Source organism: Trachemys scripta, chromosome 4 (genome assembly GCF_013100865.1).
Source record: "Trachemys scripta elegans isolate TJP31775 chromosome 4, CAS_Tse_1.0, whole genome shotgun sequence".
NCBI lineage: Eukaryota > Metazoa > Chordata > Testudines > Emydidae > Trachemys > Trachemys scripta.
The window spans coordinates 72,034,753-72,057,407 of record NC_048301.1 but is presented as its reverse complement, the minus strand read 5'-3'; the positions used below and the strand labels follow the sequence as shown (position 1 = coordinate 72,057,407).

General features: G+C 44.5%; 1 protein-coding gene across 2 annotated transcripts in view; it reads right to left on the bottom strand.

The window, feature by feature from the left end:
* The window catches only part of AMBRA1 (autophagy and beclin 1 regulator 1), a 198,125-nt gene that overhangs the window by 173,268 nt on the left and 2,202 nt on the right, over nt 1–22,655 (bottom strand). For both annotated transcript variants that reach the window (XM_034769548.1, XM_034769549.1), the window contains exons 2-3: nt 889–1,144; nt 569–627 (exon numbers count right to left, since the gene is read on the bottom strand). In XM_034769548.1, the coding sequence (XP_034625439.1) occupies nt 569–627; nt 889–1,023 (194 nt within the window). In that variant the 5' untranslated portion in view covers nt 1,024–1,144. The remainder of the gene's footprint in view (nt 1–568; nt 628–888; nt 1,145–22,655) is intronic.

The following is a 22,655-nucleotide window of genomic DNA, read 5'->3' as shown; positions in this document are numbered from 1 at the left end:
GTTGCTGAGAGAACCCTACAAATATATAAGGACTAAAGCTCAGAGATACGGCACACAACCAAATCCTTCCTCCCTCTCACCAGCTGGCCCAGGTCAAATGACACTGAGCTTTCTTCCCTCGTTTTCCAATTCATCCCGCTCACCTCTCTCCATCATCCCTATTTCCAAGACATTAATCCTGCATCATTCTGTCCTGATTTTAGACTGTCAGTTCCTTCAGGCAGGCACTCTGAGATTTGGCTCAGTGCACTGGTACTTCATTGGCACTGTATAGTTTTTCGTGACACCATTTGCTCCCCAGGCCTTCCTCCTAACAACCAGAACAGCTGGTCAGAGCCTCTTCCCTGAACACTACGCAACTCTTAACAGGCACTCAGAAATTAAGTGCTAACTGCGTATCATGGGCTGCATAGCTGGATAGATGACTTATGTTCTTCATCTCTGCAGCACAGAGACCTGAAGTCTCATGTCTGCTGCCAGCTCCTGATCTCTCAAGGGGCACGAGTCTTCACAACCTTTGCTGGCATAACAATGTGTTTAAACAAGTAACAAAATAGAAGTCAGTTACCTATCTGGGCTGAACGCCAGCAAGAACGTGGAACGTGGGCTGTCTGGTAGCTCAACTTTCTGAAAAAGCCAATGGAGCAGGAAACATGAGTGCCATATGATCACAGTCTCAACTCTTATCCAAACACAGAAAACAAAGAACTCACTCCCCTCCCCACTACCCAGGAACTTGGATGAGTCAGATACAACATATCCAAGGGCCATATCTGACACAAAGTGGAACATCCCACAAAAACACAAATATTAATCTCAAATCCCCACCTCCAAACCTGCTGGGACAAACCCACCCGCCAGATGTGTCCTTCTGCCCCATTACCTTACCTTGCCCTCCCATTTCATCCATCGGGTTTTATCCTCCACCAGCTCCTGCAGAAGCCGCTGAGCACCCAAGGCTTGGGTGCCACGTTCTCTGCCCCACAGGATCCGCACAGCATTCTTCTCTGGTACAACCTTCATGGCTCTCAGTAGCCACTGTTACAATAGGGACTGGGATGAGACACCAGCGGGTTCCAGATCACAAACAGCCAAGAAGCTACAGACAGGCCATCCACATCTGAAGAGGTTGACTCATGGAACTCTAGAAAGAGAGGAGAACTATGTGAATGGCAGCTTTGGCTTGGGTGGAAAGAGGAAGGCTTCAAGACCTCATCCACCAGTTCCACTACCCTCAATCACCACCGCACTTTCCTTTCTTCCATTGTCAATGCCCTGGGTATTTCATGATTCTGCAACCAGAGATTTTAATAATCCACTCCTTGGAGTTATACCCCAGAATCTAAACTTTCTCCTTTGCTAAAGGTGACCTGCAAAGGAAAAAAATTGGACTTACGCCCATTTTTGTTTCACTGCAAATGGGATATAGAATGAAGGCCTGAAAGAGGTTCTCAAAAATGCTTTTTCTGTCTTTAAAAAACATAAAAAAAACCTAACTAAATATTCAGGTCCTGACTATGCTGGATGAGTTGATGGCTAGAAAACTAGTATAAATGACAACACTGTATGCAGCAAGAGAGTGAAAGTTCAGCTGTTAAGAGGGGAAGGAATTTGTCGTCAGACTGTTTAATACTCTTGTTTTTTGCTCATACAGATTCAACTCTGTTAACATTTTGAATACAAGAAGTCTTTGTTAAATATTCAGTGACTTTAGAACCCTCAAACTTTCTTTTTGTCCTCCTGCAGGTACTCCAACAAAAACAGGGAAGATGAGGATTGATGTTCCCAATATCTTTATGTTTAAAATGAAGTAGAAAAAAAAATAACCTTTAAAAAGCTTTTTGGGCCTTCTTTGTTCATCAAAAAGAAGCAATAAAGGACACAAGCTATTTAAATAAGCCTTTGCAAATCTCTTTTGTAATAAAGATTAGTTTCTACCCATTCCGGTTACAAAAATGTATTCTCTAGGTGACTCAAGTGCAAACTGACAGTGTTCAATTCCAGCTCTAGAGAGAGCCCAAAACAGTAGTTCAAAGAGCTCTGAACTTCCTGGTTAATCACAATAGTTAGGCTGAGTTCAGTCTTATCACATGAATGCACTTCTCACAAACCCAAACTGCCTTCCCCACCAATATGTGCCAAAAGCCATTTGAGGGGCCAGCTAAGCACACACCTCATCATCACATGATTTTTAGTTCAATGTTCTAAAACATCTCTAACAGGAACACCATCTGTGACACTGAGCATGTCACTTCGCTTCTCTGCAGTCTCCCCCTCCCATTCCCCAACCGCTATTTGTAAGAACAGGATAACAATTTACATAAGGCCATGTCTACACTATAAACTTTGGTTGATGCAAGTTGTCAGAGTACAGCCACTCAAGTTTGTATATTGCTGGAGCACATACATACTCGGCTGCTTGCATCAGCACTGCACGTACTCAACATAAGTGCTTGTGTTCAATGCAAAGCACAATGTGCCAAAGGTAGAAGTCCCAGTGTCCCATGGGCCACTGTCCAGCACAATATCTTTTGGGAAATTTTCACAGTATGTTGTGAGTTAAGTTCCTACCATACAACTTTCTCCACACCATAATGTCATCCATATCCCCAAATTTTCACACTTTATTAAAAAAAAATCCCATAAACCCATGTGACGCTTCTCAGTGTCTGCCATCTCTGGCAGAAGCATGGAGCCAGCAGAGCTCTGCACTAGTCTCATGAACATTGCAAACACAGAGTGCATGATTATGCTGTATTTTCAGACACACAGGAAGGACCATAAGAACATGGGACATGATTTCAGTTTGCAGAAGACAGCAAACAAACAACTCCAGGTTGTTGGTGGCATTCACAGAGCAGCTATAGAAAGTGGAGTCCCAAGAGATGAGCACCCACTGGTGAGATTGCATCGTAATGCAGATTTGGGACAAGCAGTGGCCACAGAACTTTCTGATATGAAAGGCCACATTCCTGGGTCTGTGCACCAAACTTGCCCCATCCCTTCAGGGCAAGGTCACCAGAATGAGAGCTGCATTGACAGTGGAGAAGTGAGTGGCAATCACACTCTGGAAGCTTGCAACATCAGATTACTACTGATCAGTGAGAAATCATTTTGGAGTTGGAAAATCCACTGTTATGCAAATGTGTAGGACAGTCAATTGTCTCCTACTATGCAGGCCCCTATCGTTCTTGGCAATGTGCAGGATCTACTGGATGGATTTGCAGCAATGTGATTCCTGAATGGCATTGGGATGACGGACAACACACATATCCCCATTTGGCACCAGCCCACTTTGCCACTGAGTACATGAATAGAAAAGGCTAGTTTTCCATGGCTATACAAGCACTAGTGAATCTCAGGGGATGCTTCACCAATCTCAACATGGGCTGGTCAGAGAAGGTGCATGACGCTCACATCTTTAAGGACACAGGACAGTTCAGAAAACTGGAAGCAGGCACATTCTTTCCCAACTGACAGATCACTACTGGTGATGTTTAAATGCCAGTAGTGATTCTGGGGGACCCACCCTAGCCCTTGCTCCACTGACCACCTCGATAGCACCAAGGAAAGATTCACCTACTGGTTCAGCAGGCGCAGAAGGATTGTTGACTATACTTTTGGCAGACTGAAGGGACACTAGAGGTATTTACTCACTAGAATGGATCTCAGTGAGCAAAATAGCCCAAAGGTTATAGGTGTCTGCTTTGTCCTGCATACCATCTGTAAGGCAAACGGGGAAAAAGCTGCCACCAGGATAGAAGGGGCTGATAGAGTGGCTGTCTGCTGACTCTGCGCAGCCAGACACAAGGGCTATTACAAAAGCCCAATGTGGAGCAATGCAGCCGACAGTAGCATCCTGTGCTGGAGTAGGCTCTGGGCTGAGAACTTTGGGTGCTCCTAAAAATGGTGTAGTGTTTGCTGTACATTTAAAAATATGATGAGGTGTTTTCCTGAACCTATGAATTATGTGGCGCTGTACACCTTATAAACACCTTGTATTTGAGTACCACTATCCATTCTGCAATGTGTTGGGAACTACTGAAGATAATTTTATTCTCCAAAAATATAACTGAGTGGGAAAAACAGTGAAGAAAAACACAATGTGTAAAAAATACACAGGCAACGTAATGCACTTTTTTTAACAAATTATCAGAGTGGAACTTTAAAATTGGGAAGGCAGCAAACATTTCTGTCCATTTCAGTGCACAGATGTAATCCATTGGGGTTACGTATATAACAGCCATGGTTCTCATAGGTCAGCATAGGTGAAGCTATGGTTTTGCTGGCTGTAGAGTGGTAGGGAGAGGATGTGGCCTGGGGGGGTGTAGGGAGCAGCAATCATAGAGTTCTCCAGAGACAGCGAATGGCAGGGAGTCTGGGATTTTTGGACCTGTAAGTGCATCAAGCTCCGCAGCATTTGGGTTTGCTGCCTGAGAAGACTTCTTATGTCCTGGTGCACTTCCCTCTCCTTGTCCTGCTGGAACTTTCTCCTGTCCTCTTTCTTTCTCCATGCTGTTGGTCATCCTCCAAGCCCTTGGTTCCTGGTCCAATGCAGCACTGGCTTGCAGGATTTCTCAGAACACGTCCTTTCTTGTCTTCTTCCTTCTCCACCTCATCAGGGTCAGGCATTAGGCAGGTGTAGAGGGGGCATCCCATAAAACCTTCTGGCCAGAAGCTGCTGATATAAACAGACATGTGCCATTGGATTTACAATCACAATGGAAAGCCAAAGATATGTTTCAAACTCCCTTCCACTATTTCCAGAAACATTTTTAATAAGAAATGTTTATTGACACTTCAGCTTTGGAGGGCCTTGGCACAGCACTGCTTTCCGGCCCCAGCCAGTGTGAGTATGACCTAACAGAGATGGGGACGGGGAGATAGGATTTTCTGTAACATGAAGAGCAATAAAATGTTGGTCCCTATTCCCTGGATATGAGTATAGGGTAATGGCACTGAATATTAGCATTATTTTCAGCAGGCAGTGATGGTTTTTAGCAGATCTCTCACTCCTGAGGGTTACAAAGACACAGAGAACATAGCTGCTACTGGTGTCCCACAGCTGTATGCCACTAGCCTCTTTACTCAGCAGTGGTACCAGCCAAAGTCATTGGAGAGTGGCATGGGAAAGTGTCCTACCATGGAGGAAGAAATAAGGCTGCCATTCCTAGAAACCTTGGGGAGAAGATTGCAAAGTATCTCCAGGAAATGTTCATTGAGATTTTTCAGTAGGTAAGAGGGACATCCCTCTGTGCATAAACGAAGTGCTTTCCATGCTCCCACACCCCTAACCCAACAGGGGCAATGAAAAGCAGATGCCAACTCTACCTCGGTTTGCTGTTCCTCTACCTCTTCTTGTAAGAGTAAAAGAGTGAAAAGTCTAAACCTGTGTCTTTTTAACTAGGGGAGGGGCCAGGAACCATCTTTAAATTTAAACATTGTAAAGGAAAAAAAATGCATGCATGCACTTACCCAAGTTCCCTTCCCCTTCATCAGTGCTCGCCTGGCTACACTGTGGCAGAGTCCCAAAGAGGTCATGGCTCAGGCATGGATGAAGCCTTCTGCTGTGTCTCTTCCCACCATCCATCACTGTTTATAGCAGAGGTCTCTGCTTTGGGCTCCTCCAAGGTATCCATAGTGGTCTGCAGGGTGCTGGTGAGATCCCTGCCAAGTATGGCATGTAGCCCAGCAGGTCAGTGGCTCAGCACCAGATCGATTTTTGGCCTCCCTGGCTTTGTGATATGCCTGCCACAGTTCCTTCAATTTCCTGCAGCACTGCTGCTGATCCCTGTCATAGCCCTTTGCCTGCATCCCCTGTGTAATCTGTTGAGAGACGTCCGTGTTTCTACAGCTGGTCCGTAACCGTGCCTGCACAGTCTCTTCTCCTCACAGGCCCAGGAGACCAAATACCTCCTGTCTAGTCCAGGCAGAAAACCCTCTAGACTGAGCAGTGTTCTTCACTGCAGGGCCATGAGCCAGTGGCGGCTCCCATCCACCTTAAGTGCAGCTCACTAAATTCCCTCTAAGCCATACAGCATGCTATAAATAGCCATGCAGCAGCTCTAAAGGGCCACGCAGCAAGGACCTGGAGAGAAGAGAGATGGGGGTGGGCAGGAACTGGGGAGAGGAACAAATTGGGGCTTGCAGGGATGCCTTGGGCCTCTTCCCCAGCCCCGGAGCTCCCTGCTGCTGGCAGGAGGAAGAGAGTGGCCCCTTCCCCTGGAGCTCCATGCTGCCTGCCAGCAAGGGGAAGGGAGGGGCCACTTCCCTGGAAGCTCTGTGCTGTCTGCCAGCAGAGGGAAGAAGGCTGGGGGGGGGGGGGAGGGAGTCCTTTGGCCCCAGCCCCAGGGCAGATTGCCTGCACCCCAAACTCCTCATCCCTGTCATCCGTCCCCTGCCCCTCCGCATCCCAACCCTTTGCCCCAGCCCTGAGCCCCCTCCTGCATTCCTCATCCCCAGCCCCACCCCACAGCCATCACCCCTGCACCCCAACCCTCTGCCCCAGCCTGAGCCCCTCCCACACCCCTCACCCACAACCAAAGGAGTGAAAAGAAAACAGAGGAACAAATTGACCAACGAACATTTGGACTGCCTTACTTTGGATTGCGATGACAGGTTACAAATACTGCATGAACAAAGTCAAGGAGGAAAAGGCACACTTTCGCTCACCCAGTTTTTAAAGTAAGTTTTGCATTATTCTGCTCTTAAAAAGTTTACTCGCACAGGTGCCTTTTTAATTCCATATATTTTCCTGGTTATTATTTTATAAAAGGAGTATTGTTTTATTGTACAAGTAGATATTGTTTTAGTTATACGAGTGGCTCTGTAACATTACATCATTAAGGAGTAGTAAGCAATGTGTTAATTTAGTAGTTGATGTGGCTCTCACATTGAAGGTTTTTTTACCAAAGTGGCCCCCACTTCAAAAATAGTGAAGAGCACTGCTCTAGAGCACGGAGCCACCATGGTCAATTGGGCAGCTGCATACAAAGAAGTGCTGCTAGGTGTGCTCACCAAGGTGGGCGGTTAGGAAAGGCATTTCAAAAAACATGCAGGGGGCTTTCAAGGGAATGTGCGTGGCTTCCAGTCTGTGTGACCCCTGTGCAGTGTCATTTACAATTATGACCAAAGCAGTCACTGTTGCAGGGAATGGGACATCATGAGACAGCTACTGGAGGACTTTTCAGGTTGATACAGTTTGTACACTGTCTACACTTGCACTGTCTGGACCTCAGTAGGTTGGCCACTGCTCCACGCCATTCGGGAAATGGATTTACTGCGGCACTGTAACAGGGCGCTTACTGCGAAAATGGACACCTGCTCAAGTAAGTCAGTGCAAGGAGACTTGTCAGACTAACTTTGTAGTGTAGACCAGGCCAAGGTAATAGTAACCCTAGGAATTTCCTGCTTGTCAAATGTATTAAAATGTTAAGTGATACCTAATGGATAAGTACTGTAACTAGAAGTTTTTGTGGTCACTTGAAATCATCAGATATTGTGACCGACTAGTAACCCATTTAAACAGTTTGAGCTGTTTGGTTCCCACAAATCTGGGTTGGTTGTCCAAAACCTTCCACGTACAAGTGACTCCCTAGACTGTGTCCAAATGAGAAACACTCCACATGATACTGCTACCTTTTGATCACTGCAGGTACAGTAGTGTTGTGTCATCTCTACTTAGAAAGCAAACTCCAGGAGGGCAAGGCCCTTGTGCCCTCTGACTTTTACAGCACTGAAAATATTGTCAATACTCAATGAAGGAGAAAATAAAGATTACTACAAAAAGAGCAGAAAAGAAGTGACAGTCACATAGACAAGAAGAGACGGATGGCCAAAGTATGAAGCTGGGAATTCTCACTAGAAACCCCACCTTATGGAAAAAAGCTTCTATACTGCTCATCCAAGACAGCAGACGCTTACAAGGAAGAGCTTGTCTGACGATTTCAAGCCTGACAACTCTGAATCTAAAGTAGAGCATTTTCCTTTGTAAAAATATAAGAGAGAAGTTAATGCAGTGAATTGCTAAAGGCAGCCTTCTAAAAGAAATGCTTCTCTCTTCTAGCTAAGAATAAAAGGGAACTAAATTCAAGCTAAGCTGTTATTAACTGGGAACTTTCAGTGGCATTTAAGAGCCAGGACAGAGTAGTAAAGAGAAGAGCTAAAACCCCAGTGCAGAAATCTGCAGCGTAGACAACCCCTCACTCTAGAATCTATTCTGAAGTCAGCTGAAGACAGACAAAAATAGGACCCCCTGCTAAGGAAAAGCTTCACTGTAAAGCAAAACAGAACTACAAAAGCCACATCCCTCAGGAAGACTCTCTGAAGCCAATTGTGCTGGTGAAGAAGCCCCAAGAAGGGAAAGGGGGAGAAGACAAATGGTCAAAAGTGGGGTACCATCCAGAGCTTCAGGACTTGCTAAGCCATGCTGTGCTGTTTTCAAAACCTTAGCTTCTATTCTGTGGAATTCCAGGTCACCAGATAAAAGTGATCAGGAAGCCAAGAGGTTACAAAACATTAAGATTTCTGAGAGACAAGGTGGGTGAGGTAATATCTTTTATTGGACCAACTTCTGTTGGTGAGAGAGAAGATTTGGAGCTTATACAGAGCTCTTTTTCAAGAACTCTGTGTAAGCTCCAAAGATATCACTTCATCCACTGTGTGTCTAATATCCTGGCTACAACAACACAGCATAAAGATGTTTGTTACTTTACAGTAACAAGCTTGCTCGCTACATTAACGTTTCCAATTGTGCTTACTGAACCATGGGTATTTGTTATGTGGAAATGCCAAGTCCTCTGAGGTGCATTTTCATATTTTCATCTTAAGTCATTCTGCCTAAATCTTTAGTGTGTACGCATAACACAAAGTCATTATTAGACAGCTTGATGCCAACTGCTCAGGGGGAGGTGAAAAAATTCATTTTATCTCAATTATCTGGTCTCATATCCTGCTGCTCTAGGAAAAAAGCCTTAAATTTGAGAACCTGAAGGTTGAGCACAGGGAAAAGGGTTATACTGAATGCAAAAAAGGCGTTCCCTGAAACATCCCCAACTGAAACTCAGTATGAACTGATCTCTACAATATGTAAGACATTCCGATCTGCTCACACCAGGTCAATCTGTGTTGGAGAAGGTACTCCAAGAGAGCAGCATTGCTTCACCTATTGTGTTCTGCTCCCAAATTCATAGCTTTTTGGACAGAGGTTCTTGTTTATAGAGAACAAAATACTTTGGATCATGATCCCTGTGGAGCTTGCTACCTGTTTTTTCATACCCCTAATAGGATCTCTTGCTCCATTGTTTGAAGGGATGTAGTCAGCACCTACGTGGTAAGCGGCTGAGCTGCCCAGCTTTCTATAACTTACTGTAGGGCTGACACACTGTACATGTTAGAGCATATCTGGACACATACAAACAGCCCCCCCGAGTCTATAAAGAAGTCTTGAGTGAAGGTTGGATTATAGGGGCTTTCCGGAATCCCTTCTGGGGCTAACCTAATTAGAGCTCACTAAGGATAGAGGTACATCGTTTTCCTGGCTTAATGACACCCTGAATGTTGTGGTGAAAGTGGCTTTAATGGGGAGAAGTGCTCTGCAAGCATTTCAGATTGCATTTGTTTCCCTGTGTGTAGGTTATATTTTGCTGTATCCAGTTTAGTTGTGGGCACCAGCTATATTTGCTGGCTTCCCTTTAAAAACAAGAAACCTTTCACCTTTCTTAATAATGGACTCTCTTCCTAATTTTCTTACATTGAGCCAAATCCTTCTATCCTTGTCAAAATTCCCTATCAGCTTCAAAAGGGTTTTGTCTGAGGAAGAAAAGCAGCAAATGGCATATAGTTTGTGGTTAAATATCATTGCCAGATATGATACAGAATGCAATTGATATTTACTGTATTATATCAGCTATGTGACCCTAAAACAGGAATAGTAGAAGCTCCGCAGGCTTGGAATGGTCTACATTCTGGTCTCAGCATAGACAGAAAGTGCAGATCAAAGGATCAGGTCTTTCCAGCCCACTGTCTCAGTAGCATTGGATTTGTTATACCCAATATTAAATATCACACCTGAAAGTTGAAAATCAGAATGAGAAGCAAGGTTTTCTTAACTCTCATGTTCTAGGGGAAAACACCCACAAGTTTTGCCTGACAACTGCAAGATTAATTATTAGTATAGAGTCATTAAAGATCTGGAAAATTGCCCACTGTACCAGGGAAACTCTACAAGTGGAAAGCCAAATGATTTTCTACAACTGGTGGCTTTGTTTTCTTTAACCATTTTTCCTTCAGGGCATTTCAGGACACTACAGATTGCATGCTAGGCTGTTTACAAGTGTGGAAAGAATTACCCAGCCCAGACCCAATTCTCCCCGAATCCTGCTCCATGCCAGCTACCCTCAAAAGAGTCTTGAGAATTCCCAGTTTCTGAATGAGCTACACGAGTCCAGCTGTAATTGTTCAGAATCCATAAAGGAGGCTGTAGTGAGGCGGCCTGGTTCCCACTTGCCCCTGTGAGGGACGAGCCAGAACAGCTGCCGGAGTGGGCGGAGTCACCGCCTCCTGTCCCCGCCCCCCGGAAGTCAAGGGGTGGGACAGGAAGTATAAAGGCCCAGCCCCAGCGCTCAGTTGCGGCCCGACCGCGGGAGAGGGCAGACGCTGGTGCCCGAGCTCCTGCTGCACCACGCCTGCCCCGAGCCCAGTATCCGGAGGAGCGGACTGAACTTCCCCTCACCGAGGGTCCGGAGGAGCCGCCCAATCTACCCAGTGCTCACTGCCGTGAGGAGCCCATGATCTGGGACACGGCGGACGAGGCTAAGGACATGCAGGTACCCATGGAGGAGGAGATGGGAAGTAGCCCGGGGGTAGCAGACCCCGAACCTATGTCAATGTGTTGCGGTCAGGATCCCCACAGACCCAGCAGCAGACGGATTGCTGCTGATAGGGCCCTGGGCTGGGACACAGTGGAGTGGGTGGGCCTGAGTCTCCCCGCCCCCCCCCGGGTGGCAGTCTCTCCTCCTCCCCTACCCTCACGCCAATGCTCAGCCCCCACCTGAGGGCCTGAGCCCAGGACTACTGATTGCTCACAACCCTGCCCCGGCTTAGGGCTTGGACCTGCGAGATTGATCTGTTCCCCAGCCTCGTGGAGTGAGGCGGCCTGGCTCCCACTCGCCCCTGCAAGGGACGAGCCCCACCCCGGAGGCCTACAGAGGCCTTTAGTAATCCCAGAATGAATGCAAAACAGGAGACAGAGATCATTACAGTACACCAGGATAATGAAGACCATCATGACAAATGGCCAGCAGGAAGCACACTGAACTGATCTGACAGGAACCCATCTGTCCGAGAGGCAGTCCAAACAGAAATCTGCCCACAGCAGGAAGGACAGTCAAGAATACATCATTTTGGAACATTCAGCAGATGTTCTGTAACTGACAGCGAGTAACTGGAGAACACTGGCATGTTGCAGAGACTGTGGGTCTCCCCATCTTTCCTTTCCCATTACCCTAATTGCTGTTGTTTCTTGATGAGTTTACATAACACCGTTCTCAGGGACCACAGCTGGTTTTGATGCAGGGGAGGATTTCAGATGGTGTCAGCACAAGTGAATTATCCACTAAAGACACTGGAAAGGAATTTATGGCCTTACAGGCTCTTAAAATAAGAATCTCATCTTTCCAGCACTTCATAGGACTGGTTGGTCATGTGCCAAATCAACCACTGAAAGCCTTCTCTGATGAGTGCATCTGAAAGGGTTAGGACCATCTCTACCAGTAAAAAGGCTGAAAGCAGCAAATGTTGTGCATCTTCTGCACACAACCCCCTGTGACAGGGTCGGGCGAGATGGCTACAGGATTGGGATCCAGGAAGTGGGCGGACAAAGCCCACCCACTGCTAAAGGACCTCCCCCCAGGCTAAGGGGAGGGTCCACTGGGCCTGGAGACCAAATGATTCCGGGGGACAACTAATGAAATAACAGGAACAGAAGCACGGTCAAAGGGTCAAACGAAGAGAACCTGACTGGGACACTGAGCAGAGAACCCCGGACAGCGCCCACTGCTCCTCGAAGGCATCAAGGGAGCCAGTGGATGCCGCCCAGAAGAACTCTGCCCGGACTACAGGAGAGTGATAGAAGGCAGATTATTAGCCTCAGATTAAGCAGATACCTTTTCCCTGGGTAAGGTATCAGGGGCGGTTCCAAAACAATCAGGAACTTGCTGGAACCAATTAAGGCAGGCAGGCTAATTAGGACACGTGGAGCCAATTAAGAAGCTACTAGGATCCATTAAGACAGGCAGGCTAATCAGGGCACCTGGTTTAAAATTGGCCTCACTTCACTTAGTGAGGGGCATGCAAGGAGCTGAGAGTCAGAGGGCTGGAGGACTGAGGAGTACAAATGTTATCTGGCATCAGGAGGAAGGTCCTGCGGTGAGTATAAAGGTGTTGGGAGGAGGCCAGGGGGAAGTAGCCCAGAGAGTTGTAGCTGTCACACAGGTGTTACACGAAACACTGTAGACAGCTGTGATCCACAGGGCCCTAGGCTGGAACCCGGAGTAGAGGGCAGGCCCGGGTTACCCCCATTCCCCCAACTCCCTATTGGATACAGGAGGAATTGACCTGGACTGTGGGTCCCACCAGAGGGGAAGGTCCCTGGCCTGTCCCCCGACCCACTAGGTGGATCAGCACAGACTGCGGGGATTGTTCTCCTTCCTTTTCCCCATGCTGGCCGGTGGGGAGGTTAGCTGAGTGAACGGCAGGATTGAGCCACTAGCAAACGTGGCCAAACTGAGGGCTGCCGTGAATCTCTGAGGAGAGCAAATCCGCCAATAAGCGCAGGACCCACCAAGGCAGAGAAGGAACTTTGTCACACCCCTTAAAAAAAAAAAAAAAATTCAAGTCTTTCAGCCTCCCTGCTGCCCAAAGATGTCCTAAGTGACTGACAAAGACAACAGCAAGTGAAATATAAAAGCTGTCTCTGCCTATACATTCTGGAGGACAAAAGGAAGCCATGAAGAGAACTTGCAAACAAACCTTGCCGGGAAAGCATCACTGCTTCAGAAGGAGAACACTGCACTGTTGGCTGCTGAACTCGAGTCTGGCCACAGAATATAAGATTTTTAGAATTCTGTGTGTTTGCTTTAACAATTAAGTTGTGTTCCCCATGGCATTCCCCCAATGAGAGGGGAGTGTATTCACAACCCCAAATGAAGTTGGAGAACACTGCAGGAGAAGTTAAGTGATGTGCTGCTGCCCTGCAAGACCACCAATAAAGAAACCTACAAATCAGACACTAACACTTGGTAAACTGTTCCAGGCTCATGGCACAGCCCTAACCATCCCAACGGTGGGATACAGAAGTGCATTCTCCAAGAACAATGGATCACTGAGGATAATGCCTCCTGGCCAGTCAGGCACAAAAAGTATTTTTGGCCTCCACAAGTACACCCCACCTTGACAACCAGAAGACAGGTGTCTTCTATTGAGGATGCTACAGCAGGTGCTGCTAGTTTCTCAAAGTGCTTCCCCTGCCAATCAATCAACTTCCCCTCCATTTTACCTGGGACTGATCCTGAGACAGATGTTCATCAAGATCCCTATTTCTTTTAGTAGCTGAGAAGAGAGCATTGTACACACTTACAACAGAGCTTGGTGTCATCTTACTGGTGGCACTGCGGTCCACACAGTCCCCCAAAACATTACAACTGGAGAAAGGATAAAACTGAGTTCTCTGGGACCAAGTGGTAAAGGCTCTCTGGGAGGAGGAGCAGATGCCAATCACAACCCTCCGGAACCTATGCAAGGAAAAAAAAAAAAAAAAAAAAAAAAGCAAAACCAGCTTAACACAACTATCTATTCCTGCTAGGTCCAGCACAAAGGAACAATAGCCCCAAGAGATCACCCATTAAACACAACCAGCATCTTTTCTATGCCATCTACCAAACTGAAGCCAGACTGAAAGGAATCTAGGATCTCATAGGTGAAGAGATGCTGCCAGCGGTCGCATTCCACAGTCTTAGATTACCTTATTCAAGAAAGAGAGACTGGGAGTAGGGGCAGTTGGTGGCAAGGCCATTAGCTTCAGGAGCAGATTTACTTAACATTGGCAGGACCAACATGTGTTTTAGAGATGGGGCGGGGGGGGGAGGGGGAAGAGAGAGAAGAATAGAGCAATGGACTGGGACTCAGAAGACCTGGTTTCCATTTCAGGCTCAGCCACTGGCCCATTAGGTGACACTGAGAAAGTCATTTCCCTGTGCCTCCATTTTTGCATTTGCAAAATGGGGATGATATTGCTCTCAGATGTAAGATATGAAGAGCTAAGTATTACCTCATTCACAAAGGGAGCCTAACTCTCCCTCCAGATTTCACTAAGCAAATAGTGAATTGAATTAATGCCCAGGCGGTGGTGTGAATTTCAACACTTTCAGAACCTCTACTTTCCAGACAGGCAAGGTTGATTTTTCCCTTCCTGCACTGGCTCAATATCCATGGTTAGGGCCCTACCAAATTCACAGCCCTGAAAAACATGCGATGGGCCATGAAAATCAGACCTCCCCCATGAAATCTAGCTACTGGAGGGTAGTGGCAGAGGCAGGGGCTCCTAGCTGCTAGTCTGGGCTAGGCAGGGGGCAGGCCTGCACAGCTGCTCTGAGGGGGAGATCAGACCCACCTCCAGGTACCTCCCTCAACTGCAGGAAGCCCCACGGCTGCTGCCTTCAGAGCCCAGCCCCAAAGATGGTGCAGAAGCGAGGGTGGCAATCCTGCTACCCCCTACAACAGCTTTGTGACCGCCCCTCACAACCTCCTTTTGGGTTGGGACCCCCATGGTGGTAACTCCATGAAATTTCAGATGTAAACATCTGAAAACATGAAATTGACCAACTTTTAAATTGATCAAAATGGACTGTGAATTTGGAAGTCCCCTCGGTATGATCACTCCTTGCAGCATGAAGTACTGGAAACTGAACTATGTAAAGACAGTTTAGAATGATAACATGGCCCTCTATCCAGAACAGTTCTACTAGTCTAACTTTTTACAAAGGTTATAGCAGAAGAAAAGGGCCTCAGCATCCTTCACTGCAGTGGCATAGGACCATACGAGCTTCCGAGGCTCCAATCCATGAGCTTAACATCTAGTCTTCTGTTAAGTGACTCTAATCCTCTGCTTTTCAGCTTCATTTCTTTCATGTCATCCATGAACCATATCATGATAATCACATAGTTCTTGTTCCTGCTTTTATTCAAACTTTAAAAAGAGACTTATTTCTGGGGTTGTAACATGGCACTTAAAGACAGCTGCAAGGAAGTTTAATGAATATGCAGTGGAGACACAAAGTATGTTATGATGCAAATCTTAAGGATTTCAGAGCATTTTACCCAGAGTTAAGACCAACACCTTCCCCTCCTGTGACACAGGTGTTATAAAATGGGAGGTATAAGGAGATGAAATTACTTATTAAGCAAGACACCAGAACAGTGGCAGAGCCAGAACTAGAACTGCAGAATCCCAATACTCAGTCTCCTGCTCTAACCACAAGCCTACACTGTTCCCTTGTACTTGATTATACCAATTGAGATATATCGTTTCAGGTATTAGTCTAAGTATCATAGTACACTATGGTGGGAAAAGAAAAAAATCCCTACCCAAATTTGAAAGTGTTCTACCATTTATTTTAAACATTCCTGTAATGGTCTCTTGTTGGTGACCAGTCTTGCAGCATAGGATGCATTCATGGAATCCTACTTTTGACCCTCACTATCATGATTTTACTCATGAAAAAATCTGCACCATAATTACACTGGAAGTAGTAGTTCCCTGCGACTATTTCAGCCATTGCCTTAGAGCTCCGAGAACCCGAAGTCTGTCAGCTCTCAAGCTACACCAGGGGTCGGCAACCTTTCAGAAGTGGTGTGCCGAGTCTTCATTTATTCACTCTAATTTAAGGTTTTGTGGGTCAGTAATACATTTTAACATTTTTAGAAGGTCTATAATATATAACTCAACTATTATTGTATGTAAAGTAAATAAGGTTTTTAAAATGTTTAAGAAGCTTTATTTAAAATTAAATTAAAATGTAGAGCCCCCCCGGACCGGTAGCCAGATCCGGGCAGTATGAGTGCCACTGAAAAATCAGCTTGCGTGTCGCCTTCGGCACATGTGCCATAAGTTGCCTACCCCTGAGCTATACCATAGGATAGTATTAGGATGGAGAGAGGAGATAGAAATGGATAGACAGAATATGATCGCCATGATGCAAGACGGATTTCAGCAACTTTACAGAGGATTGATCCTCTACAGTCTTTGTACACAGAAAGTTCTCACTGAAGTTAATGGAAAGTCAACTTGTGTGGAGATTACATAACTGGGCCCAGGGTTAGGGATGAGGTGGCACTTTCATTGCAAGACTCTGTTTTTAGGCTTTTAACTGTTTCAAACTATTACCCTGTGGGCTGAAGTTACTCACCCCAGAAAGACTTGGCATGTTTGCTAGGTTTTTATTCTGTCTGTTCTGAGATATTGAAAAAGAATAATCCATTCATTCAGACTTTTTACATCCTTCAATTTTAAAAAGTTGAAATTTAAAGATCTTCACACTTGCCACGGACCAAGCTCTCTGTGAAACAGAAAACCTTTAGTCTGTTTGAAAATACCTGGTTTAGACATAATGGAATAGTAAGAATTGCATGCTGTGATCTTCTACTGGGATTTTAAATGCATCAAAGTGCACTGCTCAAAAGGAATATGTATCTTCAACCTGGCATATTTCAATCTTTCATCAAAAAAGAAAACAATTTTCTTTCAATGGGAAATTTCTTATTTTGAATTGTTTAATTTATACAAAAAGGGAAATCCAGTACCAAAACTGTGTTAGTCTAATTATGTTTGAGAATATAAACACAAGTCAGGAAATTAAAAAGTTAGTGTTGCTGCAGCAACACAAACAACCACTTTGCACAGACATTAAGCAGCACCCTCATCAATACAAAATATTGTGCAAGTACAACAAGGAGTTAGTTGCCATGAGAACCTTAACTGGAATTTCCTGACTTGTGTGTTTAAATTCCCAGTCATAATGATGAATTAGTAGTTTTTGCATGAAATATAGACAAGCTAGATAACATAAAAAGAGCAACTGACACCAAAATTGCAAGAGACAATGGCGATTAAAATGTGGAACTGAAGACAGAAGACTCAGGGAGATACTTTATCATGAGAAGTATTTTTGACTAAGTTAAGGAAGAGAACTCTTCAGTTGATAAAAGAGGAGGAAAAATTAAGCTGGCAAAGATTTAGGTTAGTTATTGACAAGATCACATGGAAGAGGAAGTGCCAAGGGAAATTTGAGGAGGTACCAACACTGCAAAGACTGGCAAACAGGCTAGAAGAGACATTTGTGGGGAAAATGTAAGTGGGTACTCCCTTCAAAATTTAGGTGGTCAGATTGGACAACCTGACTGGTCTTTTCTAGCTCTATTATCTCAATACTTAGCACATGTATAGCAATTTTCATTTCCATACAAATTTCACAACCCCTTCACAATCGACAAATGAGGAAATGCACAAAAAGGGGAAGTGACTTGTTAAAAGCCACTATCTGAGTCAATAGCACAGCTGATATCAGAACACTAGAGTTCCTAGTTCCCAGTTCAATATTCTCAGACTATGCCTCCCTCTCAAAAGTATGGTATGGAGAGGAATGGGGAACAGAGTGAGGTAAAGTGTAAATTAACGCTTAAAAAAAAATTGGCTCTTTTGGGATGGAGAGGTAAAGAAACCTACAATCTAAGCCCCAGATAAGGAAATAAATATAGGAACATAGTAAATACCATAGGGATCAGACCCAAGGTCCATCTAGTCCAATAACCCATCTCTGACAGTGGCCAGAACCAGATGTGGCCCACAGATTTCAGTGGAACAACCCAAAGCAGCATGTATGTAAGCATTTACAGAATGGGGGTCTAATCCTGTAAACAGATTTGCTGCTAACTCAATTGGCAGAATTAGATCTTTTACAGATTCAGGTTGAGCCTGAGGGTATGTTACCACAAAACCAGTACTCGGAAAAACCAACTGGAAGCAAGCACCTCACCTAAACCCAGAGAGCTCCTTGTGATTCCCTAATTCACAGAAGCAAGCAGGCAGATAAGATGGTGAGTCAGAGTATATATGACCTGGCCAAAAGCTGAAACTGGAGCATTTCTGAATTAAGACCTTCTAAACAAGAGAGGGGAATGAAAAGTTTGGGCTTGGTACAGGATGCACATCAAATTCTACCTGGACAGACTGTCACCAATATAGCAGGAAAAAGGAGGGACAGGAAAACGTATGTGATTTTTAAGTGACTCTGTGGTTAACAAGAAAAGTCCGTTTCAATGCCTATTCCTGATTCCATTCTAATTTATCCAATAAGCCTCCGATTGGCCTAGAATTTCACATGCTCAGCCTCAATCCAAAAGAAAATTCTGTTGGAAAGGCTCAAGGGAATCAGAGAAGAAGTTTCAGAGATAGAAGCCTTGTGGGAATTATAAATTGCACAAGATGCAGGATAAATGTTACATGCTTGTGTCGAACAACTTTTGTAAGCCCAAGAGGGTGGTGCCAGGGTTATCACCTCTGCCAACATGGCCAAGAAGGCCTCATAAGAGTGATAACTCAGCTGTACTACTGGATGAGCACTCAAAACCTCATATGAAGGTTCTTCATGGAAGTTGAAAGATGAGCTCTGCTAGCACATGGGTTCAGACAGCTTCCCTCTACACCCAATCCCAGCATCCAACACCTCCTGGAAGCTTCAGAGAACAGATCATAAAAATTAGAGCCAACAAAGACTTTCATTTATACTCCACTTTCTTGGGTGCCGAGGCAGGATGTTCTTGTCTATTCCCTGAGCCTATATCCACTCCTGTTTTAAATGTCCCAAGCAATGGAGCTTCTATCAGGAGACAATTCCAAAGTTTAATAGATCTCACCATTAGGAAGTGTTTCCTATATTCCTGCCTTCTCCTTTACACAATTTCATTGTTACTTCCTTGTGGGTCACCCTATACTATTCCTCCCCAACACCGTTATTTTGAACTTATTAATATTTAATTCAATCACTTTCCCTCGTAAACTGAGTTAATTAATATGTAGTAAGTATGAAGTAGATTCTTCATACCAGATTGTTATGTTACTCTGCAATGTCCCCTCTCCATGATGTCAACACACAGGCTTCCAATAATGTAACCTTAGTGAAAATACAAGAGTAATAGGACATACATAGTACCAGTGATCAGGAGTGCCCTCAATTCAGTAAGTTCACTAACTACAACATTAAAAGTATAAGAAGTATCGGGGGGAAAAGTTTTGAGAAAAAATTCTAATGAATAAAGGAAGCAATACAAGTATTCAAATGCACACTGGTGAAGGCAGTTGGGAAACACTAAAAGGCACAATTGTCTAACAGGGATTCCTGCACTGTACACATACATCACTGGTGGTACATGACCTTGATGTTCCACCAATTCACTTCACAACTTCTTTTTTTAAGACGGTAGTAGCAAAACCAATCAAGTTTGGGAGCCGCTGCTCTACAACTTCTCTACAAAAAATGCAAAACAATTGCTAGTTGTGTCAGATGCATAAGGCAGTGCTCAAACATCTGAAGTTAAGAAACTTGTATAGGAAATGAAAAAGTGGGAATGCAAACACTCAGGTCAATTATGGCTTTCAGAGAAGACAGCAGAAAAAAATTAATGCTATCCAAGGAGTTAATGGAAATAAGGGGTCCTATAAATCAAGGGGAAAAAGCAGTAATGGAGAGAAAGTAGGTCCATTATTAAGTGAAGAGGGCAATGCTGAACTCCTTTTTAGTCTGCCTTCAAAGAGAAAAAGTAAAAGTATAAAAAAAGATTGTAAAAAAATAGCTATGGATACGGAATAGGTGAGTTTGAATTTACAAATCAGGATATCTGGATAATATGCACCCTAGGATGAAAAAGTATTAGTCAAGCAGCATACCAATCCATTAACAATTATTTCTAGACAGCAATGAAAAAGTTCCAAGTACCAAAAAACTGGTACCTGTAGCCTCCTTTGCTGTTTGCCTACCTTCCTAACACAAAAGGGGCTAACTCTAAGTCACTGATTTACAGTGATAGTGGATTATAGAACTATCAGCCAGCAGGATGTTGCTAGAACACGTTATTGTTTATTCTGACAGATTAGTCATAAGTGAACAGTCAATATTATATTTGAATTTTAGCAAAAAGTCTCAGACAGGGTCCCATGATGTCTCACTCAAAATTCATTCAAGAGTGCTTAGCTATGACCCTGTCAAACGTATTGAGAATTAGCTGAAAAACTATTAAACAGCAATGTACTAGACTGGTGGTAGGGAACCATATTGTATGCTCACACAGGGCCACTGTTAGGTCCCATTTTAAAATCTGCAAATTGGAAGAGGGGATAAACAGCATAATGAAATTTGCAGGGGACACCAAATTAGGAGGAGTTGTTAACAATGATAAATACAAAGAAATACATATGGTTCTCATGCAAACATCTGTGAGCCTTCTTCCATTGGGAGGGACAGCAGAGAACACATTCCCTAACCATATTTGAGAGGCCACTACCCTCTCCATATTCTTATCCCTCCTAAAGACCCACTTCTGCCTTCACGCCTGTAAGAAATAGGCCAGTTATGGCTGTATGTGGAAACTCGAGGATATTCTACATCTATTGATTGCCACAAAGATATAGGAGGATATACAGCTGTGGCTAGTTACCCACTTAGAGTATGTGTACACTTTGAGCTGGGAGTGTGATTCCAAACTTGAGGAGACATACATGCTATCTCGGTGAGAGCTAACATAAGTTAAAAATGGAATGTAGCCACAGCAACACAAGAAGCTAGCGGCCCCAAATGCTAAGTATGAACTCAAGGCAGCTAGCCCCTCCTGCTTCTAGCCATGGTTACACTCTGTTTTTAGGATGCTGGCTCACTGAGAACTAGTCTCTTTGAACTGGGAATCACCCACCCCACCCCCCAGCCTAAAGTGTTGATATACCCTTAGATCGGCGGGCAGCGATCGATCCCCAAGCACTCTCCCGTCGACTCCTGTACTCCACCGCCAAGAGAGGCGCAGGCGGAGTCGATGGAGGAGTGGCAGCAGTCGACTCTCCGCAGTGAAGACACCGCGGTGAGTAAATCTAAGTACGTCGACTTCAGCTACGTTATTCACGTAACTTAGATCGATCTCCCCCCTCCCCCCAGCGTAGACCTGTCCCTAGTGTAGACCACGCTCTTCATTTGCCGTTTAGTTTGTAAGCGTTTCAAGGCAGGAACGGTACATTTTCTTGTGTTTGAAAAGTGCCTAACACATTGTGAGCACTACCAAAACAACATGTCTTGGAAAAGAATTTACACTTACATTAATCCGATGGAAAGAAAGAACCCTGTTGGGACACTTGAAACTTCAACAGCTTTTTAAAAAATATCATGTGCCATGAAAGTCCTATAAATTGAAGTCCTCTGTTTATCTACAAACATAGGAGAAATTCAGAGAAGAGCAACAAAATTGATAAGGGCTCTGAAGGAACGATTTAGGAGAACAATTCAAGAACTAAATACACATTCCCAGACAAAATCTTTAAGGTGCAGTTAAGGTTGAGAGAATGTATTCAGTAATTTAAGGGACACTATCAAGCTGAAAAGACCAAGGTTAGCGTGGTGACCATGTATCACAGTATCAGAGTCATGTATTAAACCATTTATTTAAAAAAAAAAAAAAAAAAAAAAAAAACCACCCACACACACAATGTTCTGCCACAGGGAACCAGGAAATCATAGGACTGGAAGGACCTTGAGAGGTCATCTACTCCAGTCCCCTGCATTCATGGCAGGACTAAGTATTATCTAGACCATCCCTGACAGGTGTTTGTCTAACCTGCTAAAAATCTCCAATGATGGAAATTCCATAACCTCCCTGGGCAATTTGTTCCAGTGCTTAACTATACTGACAGTTAGGAAGTTTTTCCAACCTAAACTGCCCTTGCTGCAATTTAAGCCCAGAGAATAATTTTTCTCCCTCTTCCTTGTAACAACCTTTTACGTACTTGAAAACTTATGTCCCCCTCTCAGTCTTCTCCAGACTAAACAAATCCAGTTTTTTCAATCTTCCCTCATAGATCATTTTTGTTGCTCTTTTCCAGACTTCCTCCAATTTGTCCACATCTTTCCTGAAATGTGGTGCCCAGAACTGGACACAATACTCCAGTTGAGGCCTAATCAGCGCAGAGTAGAGCAGAAGAATTACTTCTCGTGTCTTACTTACAACACTCTTGCTAATACATCCCAGAATTATGTTTGCCCCCCCCTTTTTTCCCCCGCAACAGTGTTACACTGTTGACTCATATTTAGCTTGTGATCCACTATGACCCCCAGATCCCTTTCTGCAGTACTCCTTCCTAGGCAATCATTTCCCATTTTGTAAGTGTGCAACTGATTGTTCCTTCTTAAGTGGAGTACACTTACAAGCTAAATGTAAAGTGCCTTCTCCAAATTTCAGATGGAACAGAGATGAAAGGAAGACACTGGTAGCCTCAGTTTATATACAGTGGCATCTCAACATGTAAGATGTCTACAGTCCCTTACTAAGGACGTCAAACTCCTTGG